The sequence below is a fragment of the Eurosta solidaginis genome, chromosome 1 (assembly GCF_040869045.1).
Source record: "Eurosta solidaginis isolate ZX-2024a chromosome 1, ASM4086904v1, whole genome shotgun sequence".
In the NCBI taxonomy this organism is placed as follows: domain Eukaryota; kingdom Metazoa; phylum Arthropoda; class Insecta; order Diptera; family Tephritidae; genus Eurosta; species Eurosta solidaginis.
The window spans coordinates 394,283,621-394,301,049 of record NC_090319.1 but is presented as its reverse complement, the minus strand read 5'-3'; the positions used below and the strand labels follow the sequence as shown (position 1 = coordinate 394,301,049).

The 17,429-nt window shown below is 37.3% G+C and overlaps 2 protein-coding genes and 2 non-coding genes across 7 annotated transcripts; all 4 read right to left on the bottom strand.

The window, feature by feature from the left end:
* Nucleotides 1–2,066: 2,066 nt before the first annotated feature.
* On the bottom strand, nucleotides 2,067–4,228 carry RpS7 (ribosomal protein S7). Of its 4 annotated transcripts, none has more exons than XM_067763638.1 (4): nucleotides 4,135–4,228; nucleotides 3,689–3,853; nucleotides 3,301–3,633; nucleotides 2,067–2,251 (listed from the first exon to the last, which is right to left on the bottom strand). In XM_067763638.1, the coding sequence occupies exons 2-4, from the start codon at nucleotides 3,851–3,853 to the stop codon at nucleotides 2,168–2,170; spliced, it is 582 nt and encodes a 193-aa protein (XP_067619739.1). In that variant the 5' UTR covers nucleotides 4,135–4,228; the 3' UTR covers nucleotides 2,067–2,167. The 4 variants fall into 4 exon arrangements, with proteins under 4 accessions (XP_067619739.1, XP_067619738.1, XP_067619740.1 ...); XM_067763637.1 differs by lacking the exon at nucleotides 4,135–4,228 and adding an exon at nucleotides 4,104–4,130; XM_067763639.1 differs by lacking the exon at nucleotides 4,135–4,228 and adding an exon at nucleotides 4,081–4,102.
* Nucleotides 2,549–2,644, bottom strand: LOC137238993 (small nucleolar RNA psi18S-1377). Its single transcript, XR_010949277.1, has one exon. It is a non-coding gene; the product is annotated as a small nucleolar RNA psi18S-1377 (small nucleolar RNA).
* LOC137238991 (small nucleolar RNA psi18S-1377) lies at nucleotides 2,996–3,122 on the bottom strand. Its single transcript, XR_010949275.1, has one exon. It is a non-coding gene; the product is annotated as a small nucleolar RNA psi18S-1377 (small nucleolar RNA).
* Nucleotides 4,229–8,267: 4,039 nt separating the features above from the next.
* LOC137245798 (cecropin-1-like) lies at nucleotides 8,268–8,750 on the bottom strand. The gene is made up of 2 exons (XM_067776994.1): nucleotides 8,592–8,750; nucleotides 8,268–8,505 (listed from the first exon to the last, which is right to left on the bottom strand). The coding sequence occupies exons 1-2, from the start codon at nucleotides 8,688–8,690 to the stop codon at nucleotides 8,413–8,415; spliced, it is 192 nt and encodes a 63-aa protein (XP_067633095.1). The 5' UTR covers nucleotides 8,691–8,750; the 3' UTR covers nucleotides 8,268–8,412.
* Nucleotides 8,751–17,429: the final 8,679 nt, after the last annotated feature.

The following is a 17,429-nucleotide window of genomic DNA, read 5'->3' as shown; positions in this document are numbered from 1 at the left end:
CTGGATCAAGCTGTCTTATAAGGTCACGTTCTCTCGCTAAGTTTGCGGCCTCCACCGGGAAGTGCGGCCGGATTTCGGGAATTCTCCCGGCGCGAATGAAACGTGCCGAGGCGGATTCAATGACCTTACGGAAGGCACGCTCCCCTTGGCGGGCATGAGTCGGGATAGGGAGGGCAGCAAAGAGGTTGTCTGTAAAAGATTTATATTCTTCCCACTTTCCTTTTCTGAAGTTTATGAAAGTGCGTTTTTCGGTGACGATGAAGTCGGCGGTACGCTCGAGCGAAATAAGTATAGGCAGGTGGTCGGATGCCATTGTTACCATCGGCTGCCAGTTGATGCAGTTTACGAGTTCTGCGCTCACGATTGAGATATCTGGCGAACTGTGACAGCTTCCTACCATACGTGTGGGGCGTCTCCGTTTATTGTGCAGAACGTCGTTTCTTCTATTTGATCCGCCAACATCTCACCCCTACTGTCCGCCCGCATGTTTGAGTGCCATAGATCGTGATGGGCATTGAAATCGCCTAAGATAATGCGATTGTTGCCAGTGAGTAACGCTCTGATATTAGGGCGGTATCCACTGGAGCAACAGGTGGCAGGAGGGATATAGATGTTGATGATTTCAAGGTTTGCATCGCCTGACCGGACAGATAGGCCTTGACGTTCTAAGACATTGTCCCTGCGGTTGATGCCAGGATCAAATATATAATATTGCACAGAATGGTGTATGATAAACGCGAGGCCGCCTCTATTTCCGCTCTCGCGGTCTTTGCTGTGGACATTATACCCAGAGCAGGTCTGCAATGCAGATCTTACTGTGAGTTTAGTCTCTTGAATCGCAGCAATGTGGATGTTGTGCCGCTTCATGAAATCGACTATCTCCGTAATCTTCCCGGTTAGTCCATTACAGTTTAACTGCAGAATTCTGAAGTGCATAAGGGGAGACGCCGCCACTCTGGGGGTAAGTGACGGGTGACTGCGCCTGGGTTGTGGAAGGCCAGGACGCAAATGCTGTTGTGGCCCTTGGACTGGGCGTCCTTGGGCAAGCATTAGGGTACCCGGATGATTTGGGTTTGCGACCTGGCAACATGGCGTGATGAAACCCGTTGGGGGGCTGCCGTCGCGGAGACCAGAACATCTAGGAAAGTGGCACCACCCAAGGCAGGAGCTGCATTGGGCGGATGTCGCAAACATATATATTCTGTGCTGGCAAACGGTGCAAACGGAGGTAGGGATTAAGAGTCTGTTTCCTTGACCTGCACGATTGCTGCCAGAAAAGAGGGGGGGGGGGGGGGGGGGGGGGAGAAGACGGGGGCAGGGCATTGCTACCGACTCTACTACGAAGGTAGTAGTTATGAGTGGTAGCAGCTGTTGGCGCCGTGGGGCGCGAGCAGCAGCGGATACTTGTTGTGGCTTGCTGAGCAGCGGGCCTGCTGGAAGGTAGTGGTGGACCGGGATCATGAGTGGGACCCGGATTGGATTCGATGCCTTCCCGGAGTAAGAGAATATGGAGCAGTCCTGCTGCAAGGAGCTGCTGGGAGGATGACAATTTGTGGGAGGGACGCAACAAATTAAATGGGGTTATACTTATATTTTAAGAATTCATGAGCTTAACACCGGCTTATAATTGAATTTCAATTATTATGTTTTCTAAGAGAAACTGAAAAGAATGAAACATTTACTGGCATATTGCTAGGGAACCATTTCGAAAACCGCCAACGTAATCATCATCAGGCAATTTTGTAACGTTGTCAAAGGTTTCAACGCCCAGAGACAAAATGTCTCAATTGTGTTGTTAGTGTAGATGTTTGAGATACGTCCTTCTTAACAAAACTTACGATCTTTCTATTAGGATAGGTATATATGGTGTTAAAAAGGAAAGTGTGCCAGGCAACGATCTACATACATAAATAAAATTTTTGCAATAATTATTATATAAGAGCCAGATTCGCGTGTTTAGAAACCAGCAGGTAAAAGAAGTCTGCATTATGGATCTCCACAAATATTAGCCAATACATCTGAAGTCTACTGAGACGAAGTATACCAAATCAAAAGATGTAACTGTGTTCTTTTAAAGTTTGTTTATTACTTTTTATCAAATACGTTTTGAAAGGCGTTTCTGATTTCAGAATTATTTATCATTCCCCTTATCCGTATAGGCTAAAACTTAAACACTCAAAAAGTTATCTGGAAATTCGAAAGTCACATCCCGTCCAGTAAGTTTTTTGTACACAGACGTGAAGGTGTCAACCTGAAAATGAAAAGAGGAATACATTTAATATATGCAGCTGCAAGGATGGTTTTATGTATTTATTAAAAGTTAATATATTGTAAGTTTCACCCTTTGAATTGTTCAAAATGTATATCTTGTAGCAATATTCAGGGTAAAATTGTTGATTTACCGCCAAAGTAGGAAGTCCCATATCACCAAGTGCATTAATACGGCCAACGGGAGGCAAAACGGCGGACACAATTCAAGAGAAAAATTTTAATTTGTGTGCGTATGTAAACAAACTTTAACCTTCTCTTCTCTTTCCAGAGTATAAAAAAGAGTTGTAAATTTTAAGTTTGATCTCAATTTAATTTACGTTCTTTTTGACAATTATTAATCTTTATAAGCGATCAATAAACAACACAAGAACGTGGCAAAAAAAAAAAGCACAAATTTATTGTATTCATAAGGTAGGTACTGAAGAAGTTGTCCCCAATGTATGGAAATGTCTAAATACCGAAAGGGCGTTCTGAAGACAATAACGAGACCGGAATTTACTTTACGTCCCTTTTGACAATCGAAGATCTATGTAAATCGATCAACTAAAAACACAGAGACGATAGTATAGTTGAACCATGGACGATAGTTATGAATAAAAAAAAATATTAACAAAAACTATACATTTTTTTAATATTTAAAGAAAAAAATCTAATTTCATGAACCATGATTAATTTGCTATTTTTGCAGTTTTTTCATACAATTTTTGCTTCAGCTCTGTTTTCAATGTTTGGAAATGCCATCAGCGCTCAAACACGATTTGAAGGCAATAACGAGACAATGAAATTTAATGTACGTCCCTTTTGACAATCACTGATTTTGATATATTAATCAGCAAAAAACACAAGGACGAATACATACGTTTCGTGACATGGATATCAGGTATGTGCTGCATTTCACTTCCACTATAATTCTCTTGCTCTATTCCGCAATTTCGGCAAAATAAGCTAGACATACAATATCACTCGAAAGTGAATTTCAGCACATAGCGTTATATTCACTTTTGCTCTTTTGTGTCTGCTTTAACTTACTTTGTGTTCAATGGTGGTTTGTTGGTTTTTATCCAAATGCACCTTAATCAATTGTGAACCGTCCAGCTTAACACGGATGCGTTTGCCAACAATTTCCGCTGGGAATACTAAATCTTCCAAAATAGCATCATAGACGGCGGTCAAGGTACGTGATCGCGGTCTCTTTTGCTTTAATGGGTTTCTTGCTTTACGTGTAGGTTTAGGCAAGATTTTGCGTTCACCTACAACAACCACATGTTTGCCAGAGAATTTCTTCTCCAACTCACGCACCAATATTATTTGGATTTTTTGGAACGTCTTTTGTTGTGGGATTGGTACATAGATGATGACGGCCTAAAATACTAACATTATGTAAATAAGTTTTAATGAACAAATCAAAATAGCAAACCTTTTTGCTGCCGAACTCAATCTCGCGAGCACGAGTGATGTTCAAGTCCCTCAGATAGGGTTTTAAGTCACTGTTGGCCTCCAGCTCCAACAACGCCTGGGCAATAGACTTCTCAAAGTCATCAGGTTCAGCACCGCCTGGCTTGATTATCTTGTTGCCGATCATCTATAATAACAAAAAGCACTCAAATTTAGTATACAATTTTACACAAATTTAATTTTTTTGGCGTTTATGCCACCAAATGCACAGCAAAATTATAGAGCCTAACCGGCGCATACTTAATCAAAATACATCCACTTAAATCTTTACACTCTCTCAATAAAATCACGGAAAAGCAAATGTTCTGCTATTTCTACGTTGCATTTAGTTAGCATTTTATTGCCTGTAAATACTTAAATATGTATTTTCAGCGAACATTTGAAAGCATCACAAAAAACTACACCAACCTTGGACAACTATTTTGACATGAAAGGATGTAAAACAGAACCCCTGAACAGTAACTTCCGTCAAACATTTAGGGATGATACTAAACCGGATACGTAGAAAGAAATCGGGTCGATATTGAAGTGGTAGATTGATAAGCTTGACATGGTTAGTGGCTAGATTGATTGTGGTGAGAATCAACTAACCTCAGGTACAGCTATTTGACACCAGGTGGTGCTCAGCGCGTAAATTTTTACCAGAGAATTTGTACGCAATTCTCTGTTTTTACAAAATATGGAATAGGTGTGGACCTCCACAATTATTGAAATTTGTCTGTTTCGATTTTCATTGTACGTACTTCTTTAAGTAAGAATTTAATTGGAGTATAACAATCCTTCAGATAGCTTCTTTTGACATTTTCACTTTCACCAACTTAAATAAAAAACAAGTAAGGAAGTCTAAGTTCGGGTGTAACTGAACATTACATACTCAGTTGAGAGATATGGAGACAAAATAAGGGAAAATCACCATAAAAGAAAATGAACCTATGGTAACCCTGGAATGTGTTTGTTTGACATGTTTATCAAATGGAAGGTATTAAAGAGTATTTTAAGAGGGAGTAGGCCATAGTTCTATAGATGGACGCCATTTAGGGATATCGCCATAAAGGTGGAACAGGGCTGACACTAGAATTTGTTTGTACGCTATGGGTATCAAATGAAAGGTGTTAAAGAGTATTTTAAAAGGGCGTGGACCTTAGTTCTATAGGTGGATGACTTTTCGAGATATCGCCATAAAGGTGGACCAGGTGTGACTCTAGAATTTGTTTGTACGTTATGGGTATCAAATGAAAGGTGTTAAAGATTATTTTAAAAGGGCGTGGACCTTAGTTCTATAGGTGGACGCCTTTTCGAGATATCGCCATAAAGGTGGACCAGGCGTGACTCTAGAATTTGTTTGTTCGTTATGGGTATCAAATGAAAGGTGTTAAAGAGTATTTTAAAAGGGCGTGGGCCTTAGTTCTATAGGTGGATGCCTTTTCGAGATATCGCCATAAAGGTGGACCAGGTGTGACTCTAGAATTTGTTTGTACGTTATGGGTATCAAATGAAAGGTGTTAAAGAGTATTTTAAAAGGGAGTGGGCCTTAGTTCTATAGGTGGATGCCTTTTCGAGATATCGCCATAAAGGTGGACCAGGTGTGACTCTAGAATTTGTTTGTACGTTATGGGTATCGAATGAAAGGTGTTAAAGATTATTTTAAAAGGGCGTGGACCTTAGTTCTATAGGTGGACGCCTTTTCGAGATATCGCCATAAAGGTGGACCAGGCGTGACTCTAGAATTTGTTTGTACGTTATGGGTATCAAATGAAAGGTGTTAAAGATTATTTTAAAAGGGCGTGGACCTTAGTTCTATAGGTGGACGCCTTTTCGAGATATCGCCATAAAGGTGGACCAGGCGTGACTCTAGAATGCGTTTGTACAATATGGGTATCAAATCAGGTTAATGAGGGTTTTAAAAGGGAGTGGTGTTAGTTGTACATGTGAAGGCGTTTTCGAGATATCGACCAAAATGTGGACCAGGGTGACCCAGAACATCATCTGTTGGATACCGCTAATTTATTTATATATATAATACTACGAACAGTATTCCTGCCAAAATTCCAAGGGCTTTTAATTTCACCCTGCAGAACTTTTTCATTTTCTTCTACTTAATATGGTAGGTGTCACACCCACTTTACAAAGTTTTTTTCTAAAGTTATATTTTGCGTCAATAAACCAATCCAATTACCATGTTTCATCCCTTTTTTCGTATTTGGTAAAGAATTATGGAATTTTTTTGATTTTTCGTAATTTTCGATATCGAAAAAGGGGGCGTGGTCATAGTCGGATTTCGGCCATATTTTATACCAATACAAAGTGAGTTCAGATAATTACGTGAACTGAGTTTAGTAAAGATATATCGATTTTTGCTCAAGTTATCGTGTTAACGGCCGAGCGGATGGACAGACGGTCGACTGTGTATAAAAACTGGGCATGTCTTCAACCGATTTCGCCCTTTTTCACAGAAAACAGTTATCGTCCTAGAGTCTAAGCCCCTACCAAACTTCACAAGGATTGGTAAATTTTTGTTCGACTTATGGCATTAAAAGTATTCTAGACGAATTAAATGAAAAAGGGCGGAGCCACGCCCATTTTGAAATTTTCTTTTATTTTTGTATTTTGTTGCACCATATCATTACTGGAGTTGAATGTTGACATAATTTACTTATATACTGTAAAGATATTAACATTTTTTAATTTGACTTAAAATTTTTTTTTTAAAGTGGGCGTGGTCGTTCTCCGATTTTGCTAATTTTTATTAGGCATACATATAGTAATAGGAGTAACGTTCCTGCCAAATTTCATCATGATATCTTCAACGACTTCCAAATTACAGCTTGCAGAACTTCTAAATTACTTTCTTTAAAAAGCGGGCGGTGCCACGCCCATTATCCAAAATTTTACTAGTTTTCTATTCTGCGTCATAAGTTCAACTCACCTACCAAGTTTCATCGCTTTATCTGTCTTTGGTAATGAAATATCGCACTTTTTCGATTTTTCGAAATTTTCGATATCGAAAAAGTGGGCGTGGTTATTGTCCGATATCGTTCATTTTAAATAGCGATCTGAGATGAGTGCCCAGGAACCTACATACCAAATTTTATCAAGATACCTCAAAATTTACTCAAGTTATCGTGTTAACGGACGGGCGGACGGACGGACATGGCTCAATCAAATTTTTTTCGATACTGATGATTTTGATATATGGAAGTCTATATCTATCTCGATTCCTTTATACCTGTACAACCAACCGTTATCCAATCAAAGTTAATATACTCTGTGAGCTCTGCTCAACTGGGTATAATAAATACAAGACGCCATATGCTTCCGAAGTAATCTAGGCCGAGGTTCTCTTCCAATTTGTTTCGTGCTCCTTTTAAAGTTTCCCAACAAATTGGCCGGTCGGGACCTAAATACCGTTCCAAGAAGATTAAGTCCACAGTGCTGCAACAAGAAAAAATAGTTAGATCCCTGGCATTAGTCGCCCCGTGATCGCAATGCAAGAACTGTCTCCCGGCTCCTCCGCATCATCTGAAAGACAGCGTTCGTCTATATGCGTCAAAAAGACTATTCCCTACTACAAGTCATTCTCTGTAAGCTGTTAACTATGGCAGTTTTGCATTACGTCTGGATCTCGTTAGTAGACAGGATTTGTTTTACATATTTAGTAACGTCCATGGCGCAACCGCCTTTTTCACAATATTTTTGGTTTACTTCAACTCTTCTACACCGATATCATTCATACATTGCCAAGAGACAGATGTATGTATCTCCGAAGGAAGAAAGAAATAAACCCTAGGATATATGAACAATATTGCATTTAAAGTAGATCTTACGATTTCCCGAGCTTGTTTGAGAAGAGATTTCTCGCGAGTCTCGGCCTTCTCTCGAGATTATTGAATCTCGTATTACTCGTAAGGCTCGCGAGCTTCTCCACATTCAATTTAATCGATTCATTGGCTGATTTATATAGACCTTACGATTTCTTCTGGAGCACAAGCGAAAACGTCCACAAAACTACAAGTAAAAAACACCAATATGTATAGAATAGTGCCAATACAGCGACTGAATTGAAAGTCGAGAAGCTCGCGAGCATTACGAGTATTTCGAGATTCGTGAATCTCGCGAGAAGCCGTGTTCTCGATGTCTCGTTAAAAAAATAAAATATTGTGAACAAAATGATATGTATAATAAATATGTTTTGAGTTAAATGTCATCGGAAAGCAATATAATCAACAAAAAAGTCACAAGTAAAAAAAACCAAGTTTATAAATACTGTCCATACAGCAATTAGTTTATGTCGAGAAGCTCGCGAGATTTACGAGTACTTCGAGACACGAACATCTCTCGAGAAGTCGAGTTCTCGATTTCTTGGGTCTCGAAAATCTCGCTTGTGTTCGAGAAGAAATCGTAAGCTCTAATTTAAATCAACGTCTTGGCAAGGGAAAGAATCAATGCGAAACATCTGCTTTTGATAAGTCCTTGCTCAGAGTTTTCTCTCCTCAGGTCTCAAACGTAAAAAGGAGCAAATTCCTTCAAAAAAAGCCAAGTAGTTTTGATAAGCTTTTTTATTTTCTAAACTCTTACTTATATGAATTTTATAATAAATTGTTTGATGGTAAAATAAATAATGAAATAGGAACTATCAAAGGGTACATCTTGAAAGGCTGATGATTTTTTAATATCTGGAAATCAGTTCTAACCCCGTGCGGTGGCTGCAACATTGGCAGCCTGTTGAGCTACACTAAGGCCCTGAATGGTGGCATCCCTCGTGTGCTGGCCAATACGTTCCTATGCGAATATAAAGAACAAAATTAGTTTTCCACAAATATACAGTTTTTCAAAGCATTCATGAGAAAAAATTGAAAAGTACTTACGATTTTCTTTCCGATCTTCTTTAGCCAACCCGCCTCAGTTTGTCCAGCGAACACAGCAAAAACCACAGCCAAAAAGATAAAAAATTTGTTGAAGTTCATTTCGGTTAAGGTTTTGTGTGTTTGAGTAAAACAAATTATTAAGCTTGATTGCTCGTAATGGCGCGCTATTGCTCTTGCTTGGGTGCTGAAGTGAGTTTGATAACAAAACGTCCGACGGCAATTGCTTTTATAGGTACGAGTGCCGCCAGTCCGGCTACAGTTTACGGGGAATCACAGATGCATATAGCCATACTTAAGTATGTATGTACACATATAATAAGATCTGCGTTACGAAATATTGAAATAGTAAGTATTATTAATTGCGGAACTCGAAATGATAAGACAACATTTTTCCCCGAGCTTATACTTTTGTATGGGTATATACATATGTGTATGCACATTTAAAGGGGCAAAGAAATTGCCTGAGTAAAAAAATAAAAAATTCTTATTAATTTTTGATAAAGCGGAGTGCTAAAACTACCTGCCGCGGAAACTCCCTGAAGAGTTGGAAGGATAAGTTACATCTTATAACGAATAACGGAAATTTGGGTGTAGTGTACAAGGTAACTGGCAGTTCCTTTTCGTGTTTTATTTGTGTTTTTTCGGGTAGATTTACCAGGTCTGTAGCTGCTCTGATAAGTTTCAGTAAATTTGTTATGGGATCGCATCTACAGTGGAGCAGCAAGGAAGGCAGTCGGCATGATCTAGGGGTGCTCTATGGCTAGTCATGTCGGCTGGGCGGGGTTCTTGCCAACTCTGCTGTCCTGCGCCATAAACAGGAAAAAGGTCATATCATGCCTTAAAAAAAAAAAAACAAAAGCGCAGAGACGACTCAAAACACTTAAAATTCAATAGAAAACGACATCCGGTCGAACCAGATGCCACGGACAAACCGTTAAACATTCAAAAACGAAATTCAAAATAAATCGAATTGAAAATAAAAAAAAATCAAACGAACAGAAAAAAAATTACCGAACCGGAAATGACCGGTTACCCAAACGCTGAAAATCAAAATAAAAAAAGGCTGAAAATTAGAACGAAAAGTAAGATAAAAGACAAAAAAGGGCCGAATATACATAGGGGGCGCCGCGGGTGTTGTTGCGACGCCCGGTATTATTCCTGCCCTAAAAAACCATGGCCACCTACGCACCTAAATTTCGGTGGCCCCTTACCTGAAATACCTAAGTGCCTTCGTAATGAGACAGAACGGCAGCATTCCCATTTTTGCCATATTTATTTATAATTCATTATGAAATAAAACAAACCAAATGAATATGGATTCTTACTCTAAGCTAAAGAGAAAACAATGAAAGTTGGTAAGCTTAATGTTTATTCTAGAAAAGCTCCAAAAACAAACTTGCATTAGCCTACTTTTCTTGTTGGATAGCTATTCTTTCTAATTTTAGTCTCACTTATTTTCTGTTACATTTATTAATAATGTCCTGAACAACGTAAATAATTGTAAACCATTCATAAAAGATTATTTATTACTCATTCGATTATATTGATCGACCTCACTCCATGAAATCAATAGTAAAAGCAATTATCCTACTCGTTGACGTTTTCAATTTCTTCTTATTATACTCAAAATCTTTAGAAAAATTATCGCCCAAAAATTAAATTTAAAACCCAAGAAGCAATTCTCTAAATTATTCCAATTAGTCGGATTGTTCGAACTATTCGATTAGATTCGTTTCGAATAATTCGAAGGTACGACCACTCGCACACGACCGCTTTAAACAAGGAAATGGGAAATTTTAACTTAACCCGTCAATTCCCATAGCTATGTTTGCGAAAAATAAAACAATTTATATAACTGAATGAAATAGTTATACATAGTATACCTCAAAAGAAAAACATAAAATTTGTATAGCTAACCTCCCCTTTTTTAAGGGGGAGGTCACCGACAGGTGACACTGGGCATTGTGTAATATATTTGAACATATATTTCTTTTATATCTATTGAAGGAAAACAATGTTCTTTTTTTTATTAAAATATTTATTTATAAAATTTACCAACACTTTACGCGCAAACCGATATTATACTTCCACAATTGCCGTGTACGTTGGTGACAATGTCCGCATCGTCGCACAGTGGCGCCTTTTGAGTTTTTTCTTTGCAAAAATCATAACTTTTGAACCAATGAAGATATTTTAAAAATTTTAAATGCATATAACGCTAATTATTTGAAGTTTTATGGCGTGAAAGCTCAGATTGTCACAGTACAGGGTGCTTCAAAAAAATTCGTCAAAGTCGAAAATTTTTAGAAAAATGCAAAAACAAAATGTTTTTAGTAAAAAATAAAAAAAAAATAAAATGAGATTTTTCTTATAATGACGTATTTAAGCATTAAATAAGATAAAATAATGATTTTGATAAGAAAGCGTGGCACTGCCCACTTATGATAAAAAGTTTTATCTCAGTAGTCACGTAATCAATAACTACCAAAATCGATAGACGTATTGTTTCTTTTAAATGGCAATACTCTTATAAAACTCAAATGTCCGTTTTTGGTCCCACAATAACAAGGTGCTTCAAAATTCATCGTAAAATTTTACATGTTTTTTTTTAATTTACAAGCCAAATATATATTTTATTAATAACTAAAAGTTATTGAAAGTGGTTCAATGAAATTTTATTTGAGCTAAAGATTAAACAGCCAATGAATTTTGGAAAAGGGGAGTGGCACTGTCCATTTATGCTAAAAAGTTTGAGCTTAGTAACCGCTTTACCAATTTGTACCAAACTCGATAGACGTATTGATTTCTATAAAAATTTAATACTCGTTTGAATGCAAAATGCCTAAGCTTTAAAATAAATTTGATAAACTTTAGAGAAATGCAATAATGAAAAGTATATATTTATAAATTACTAAATTAATTAATTCTTTTATTTGAAATAAAAAATTAACTTGTACATAGATATCTTATTTTTCAATAAAGGCATAAAATTGATTAGTAAATCTCTTTTTCATTGTTGTTATAAGAAGTGAGAAACTTATTTTATCTTAACATAGTAATCGTCACTGGAACATATATCTAACAAAGCAACCATTTCTGAGCTATACGCATCTGTAAGATCTTTTCGTGTTCTTACATACCTCATAGATGATATGACTGGATCAGAAGAGATAGCTAACATGATAAAAAGGTCTTCGTTTTGTCTAACTCATGATACTTTGTAGGTGTTCATACATTTATATCTTTTGTAGTCCTTGTTCTTAGATTCTTGAGCTTCTTCAGACAATTCTCCTAATGGTAAGCAATGACACTCCATTAATTTTTTTCCATGTGCCAAAAATTTATGTACCGTTGGTGTAAGTTTCTTCTCAGGATAATTTTGATGCAGCAACTCTGTAGTTTTAGATGCATATTCTCCAAATTTGGGTCCATTAACTGGTTCATGGCAGTTTAAAATATTTAAAATTACTCCCAATCTTTTCACAATATCTCTATCAACTCCTGTTATGCGAGCAGTCACTTCATCGTTTTCAAAAAATCTTCTTGAGGAGTTACCATCATTTGTATTTCCGTATCCATACTTTGGGCAGTCAACTCTAAGGCCAATCTCTTTATAGAATGCATCCTGAATTATTTTTTTTCTCCTGTTTTGGTTCTCCTTACATGTTGTATTGTCGTTGACAATTTCTCCTTGTTGTGGTAGTGTATAAGCCAGCTTCAAAACAAATTCCATACATCTTATCCTAGCATGCAAAGGAGATACTGCATACTCATAATTCAGTTCGTCAGTTATTGAATCATCAATATTTTCAAAGTCCTTTTGGCTCTTCTTACAAATTGCACATTTCATTGTAGATGTCGTATTTGTTCAAAACTTTTCCATCGACCATTGTTAGAAGAAAATCATGCTTTATTGTAATGACATTCCCCTCTTCAATTTCAATTATTGTTGGTTCTAATTTGGCAAATTGATTTTTTATATCGCTCACTGTAGCTTTTATGAGTTCTGAAGACTCCTTCTCGTATTTAAATAATATCGGGCGGCACAATATTGTTGATGACGGACGTGGATTTTTCCAATATTCTTAAGCTTCATCTTTTAGTCGTAATGGAACGATAGAAGCCATAAACATATTACTATCTGTAATTGTTTCATCGTCTACATTTATTCTTTGTTTATATGCGCTTTGTCCTGATGATCCATCACAGCCCCACTTAGTTATCAATGCTAGCTTCTTTGGCAGTGATTTCTTCAGTAAAACTTTGAAGGAGTCGTTTAGACGTATGATCCATTAAGTTTTGTAGCTCAATTTCAGCTGATACTTCGGTTATTTTGGGACTTAGAGGAACTGCTTCTTTCTTGGCTTGAGTAATTTTTTTTGTATCCAGGTAAAATATCGGCATTACGTTGCAATAATGACTTACGCAATATAATATATTTTTTCTTCTTAAAACCGAGATCTATAAACAGCGCCAAAGCTTCTTGGGGAGTGTTTTTCCTAGGAAGCGCATTTGGGGGTGGGGGAATGCTGTTTTTGATCCTCATCAGTCGCACTGGGCTTGCTACCGCAACTGCTTCTATTATATGAGACTTCACGTTTTCTTCGTCTTTTTTATATTTGGCCATAGCTTTTGTGGTATCAGACAGTTTCCTTTTCCTTGTAGAACACTTTTCTATGGGTTTTGTTGGTCTCCCTCTAGTTGGATTGGTTGACGTGCTAGGCGTTTCTTCGTCCAAAAAAGTTTTGTCAGCTAGCCACTTTTCATGCTTACTTAGAAATTTTGAATTGTTACGATAGATGTCCTTCCATTTTCTTTCTATCATAATGTATTGTAAACCAATTTTTTCTTGCGGGCCTTCCTTTTCTTTAATGCTTGCTTCACTCGCTAATTCTCTCATAATAGCCTCAACGAAGTCCCGTCTTGACTCTGTAGATTTAAACACCGCAAATATTTTCGAGTTTTCTAGATACATATTAGAATTGGCTTCGAGTGTATCTGAGTAAATATTAAACTGTGAACTATATTTAAAAATACTATTCACTTTATTTAAGTAAACAGAATACTTAGTTCCTTAATCTCCAAAAGACGGATGATAATGTGCATTGTATGATGGATAGCTTTATATACCTACTGAAATTATTACAATGAATTTCAAGTATACAATTCGTAACTAAAACAATGTATGTTGTTAACAAGTTCCAACAACAAAAACGACCTTACGGCCGTACTGAATTATATATACCCGCTCAGGCGCGTATTTATGCCCAAGGTTGTTTAACTTTATTTGATGTAAAAAGTGAAGTTGCAGCTGGACGCAGGTAGACTTTATGAATTTAGTAACTGAATATTTCACAAATAACTACTGTTAATTTGACGGAGCACATATTTTAACATATTTTTTTTCCATCAAAGTCTTAAAAAGGGCCTAAAAATAGGCATTTCGAAAAACCGGTATATCCCCCAACTTTTAAGAAAAAAAAACATTTTTTTTTTTTTTGTTTCAATCCTAAATTAAATTAGCTTTCATTGCTATATAAGAAAACGACAACCGGCCGCCTGGTTTACTCACAAAACCATTTTAAATACAACGAAAAAGAAGAAAAATTTCAAATTTTTCCCAATGTTGAAAATTGGTCAACTTTGAGCGGCTCTACCTAGTAAACTATAATTTTCTGTGAAAAACATATTCTTAATCCCCGGAAAATTCTCTATTAGAAACATGTATTAGATTTAGCGAACGCTTTCATGATTTTTTTGATTTTTGCCATGCTTTAACGGCAGAGGCGCCACTGTGCGTCGTTCCCTCTTCTTTCATTTTGATAGTCTTAATTTATATTCATGGGGGTATTTCTATTCAATAACACTAACAGTATTCCTGCCAAGATTCCAAGGGCTGTTGATTTCGCCTTGTAGAACTTTTTCATTTTCTTCTACTTAATATGGTAGGTGTCACACCCATTTTACAAAGTTTTTTCCAAAGTTATATTTTGCGTCAATAAACCAATCCAATTACCATGTTTCATCCCTTTTTTCGTATTTGGTAAAGAATTATGGAATTTTTTTGATTTTTCGTAATTTTCGATATCGAAAAAGGGGGCGTGGTCATAGTCGGATTTCGGCCATATTTTATACCAATACAAAGTGAGTTCAGATAATTACGTGAACTGAGTTTAGTAAAGATATATCGATTTTTGCTCAAGTTATCGTGTTAACGGCCGAGCGGATGGACAGACGGTCGACTGTGTATAAAAACTGGGCATGTCTTCAACCGATTTCGCCCTTTTTCACAGAAAACAGTTATCGTCCTAGAGTCTAAGCCCCTACCAAACTTCACAAGGATTGGTAAATTTTTGTTCGACTTATGGCATTAAAAGTATTCTAGACGAATTAAATGAAAAAGGGCGGAGCCACGCCTATTTTGAAATTTTCTTTTATTTTTGTATTTTGTTGCACCATATCATTACTGGAGTTGAATGTTGACATAATTTACTTATATACTGTAAAGATATTAACATTTTTATACTCAGTTGAGCAGAGCTCACAGAGTATATTAAGTTTGATTGGATAACGGTTGGTTGTACATATATAAAGGAATCGAGATAGATATAGACTTCCATATATCAAAATAATCAGGATCGAAAAAAAATTTGATTGAGCCATGTCCGTCCGTCCGTCCGTCCGTCCGTCCGTCCGTCCGTCCGTCCGTCCGTTAACACGATAACTTGAGTAAATTTTGAGGTATCTTGATGAAATTTGGTATGTAGATTCCTGAGCACTCATCTCAGATCGCTATTTAAAATGAACGATATCGGACTATAACCACGCCCACTTTTTCGATATCGAAAATTTCGAAAAACCGAAAAAGTGCGATAACTCATTACAAAAGACAGATAAAGCGACGAAACTTGGTAGATGGGTTGAAGTTATGACGCAGAATAGAAAATTAGTAAGATTTTGGACAATGGGCGTGGCACCGCCCACTTTTACAAGAAGGTAATTTAAAAGTTTTGCAAGCTGTAATTTGGAAGTCGTTGAAGATATCATGATGAAATTTGGCAGGAACGTTACTACTATTACTCTATATGTGCTAAATAAAAATTAGCAAAATTGGATGAAGAACACGCCCACTTTTTAAAAAAAAAATTTTTTAAACTCAAATTTTAACAAAAAATTTAATATCTTTACTGTATATAAGTAAATTAAGTCAAACTTCAACTCCAGTAATGATATGATGCAACAAAATACAAAAATAAAAGAAAATTTCAAAATGGGCGTGGCTCCGCCCATTTTCATTTAGTTTGTCTAGAATACTTTTATTGCCATAAGTCGAACAAAAATTTACCAATCCTTCTCAAATTTGGTAGGAGCATAGATTCTATGACGGTAACTGTTCTCTGTGAAAATGGGCGAAATCGGTGGAAGCCACGCCCAGTTTTTATACACAGTCCACCGTCTGTCCTTCCGCTCGGCCATTAACACAATAACTTGAGCAAAATCCGATATATCTTTACTAAACTTAGCCCACGTACTTACCTGAGCTCACTTTTTCTTGGTGTAAAAAATGGGCGAAATCTGACCATAACCACGCCCACTTTATCGATATCAAAAATTACGAAAAATGAAAAAAATGCCATAATTCTATACCAAATACGAAAAAAGTGATGAAACATGGTAACTGGATTGGTTTATTGACGCAAAATATAACTTTGGAAAAAACTTTGTAAAATGGGTGTGACACCTACCATATTAAGTAGAAGAAAATGAAAAAGTTCTACAAGGCGAAATCAACAGCCCTTGGAATCTTGGCAGGAATACTGTTAGTGGTATTGCATATATAAATAAATTAGCAGTACCCGACAGATGATTTTCTGGATCACCTGGTCCACATTTTGGTCGATATTGCGAGAACGACTTCACATATACATCTAAGGGCCACTCGCTTTTAAAACCCTCATTAATACCTTTAATTTGATATCCATATCGTACAAAAACATACCAGAGTCACCCCTGTCCCACCCTAATGGCGATATCTCGAAAAGGCGTCCACCTATAGACCTAATGCCCCCTCCCTCTTAAAATGCTCAGTAACACCTTTCGTTTGATACCCATATCGTACAAACATTCTAGAGTCACCCCTGGCCCACCCTAATGGCGATATCTCGAAAAGGCGTCCACCTATAGACCTAGTGTCCACTCCCTCTTAAAATGCTCAGTAACACCTTTCGTTTGATACCCATATCGTACAAACATTCTAGAGTCACCCCTGGCCCACCCTAATGGCGATATCTCGAAAAGGCGTCCACCTATAGACCTAATGCCCACTCCCTCTTAAAATGCTCAGTAACAGCTTTCGTTTGATACCCATATCGTACAAACATTCTAGAGTCACACCTGGCCCACCCTAATGGCGATATTTCGAAAAGGCGTCCACCTATAGAACTAAGGATTACTCCCTTTTAAAATACTCATTACCACCTTTCATTTGATAACCATATCGTACAAACACATTCTAGAGTCACCCTGGCCCACCCTAATGGCGATATCTCGAAAAGGCGTCCACCTATAGACCTAATGTCCACTCTCTCTTAAAATGCTCAGTAACACCTTTCGTTTGATACCCATATCGTACAAACATTCTAGAGTCACCCCAGGCCCACCCTAATGGCGATATCTCGAAAAGGCGTCCACCTATAGACCTAATGTCCACTCCCTCTTAAAATGCTCAGTAACACCTTTCGTTTGATACCCATATCGTACAAACATTCTAGAGTCACCCCTGTCCCACCCTAATGGCGATATCTCGAAAAGGCGTCCACCTATAGACCTAATGCCCAC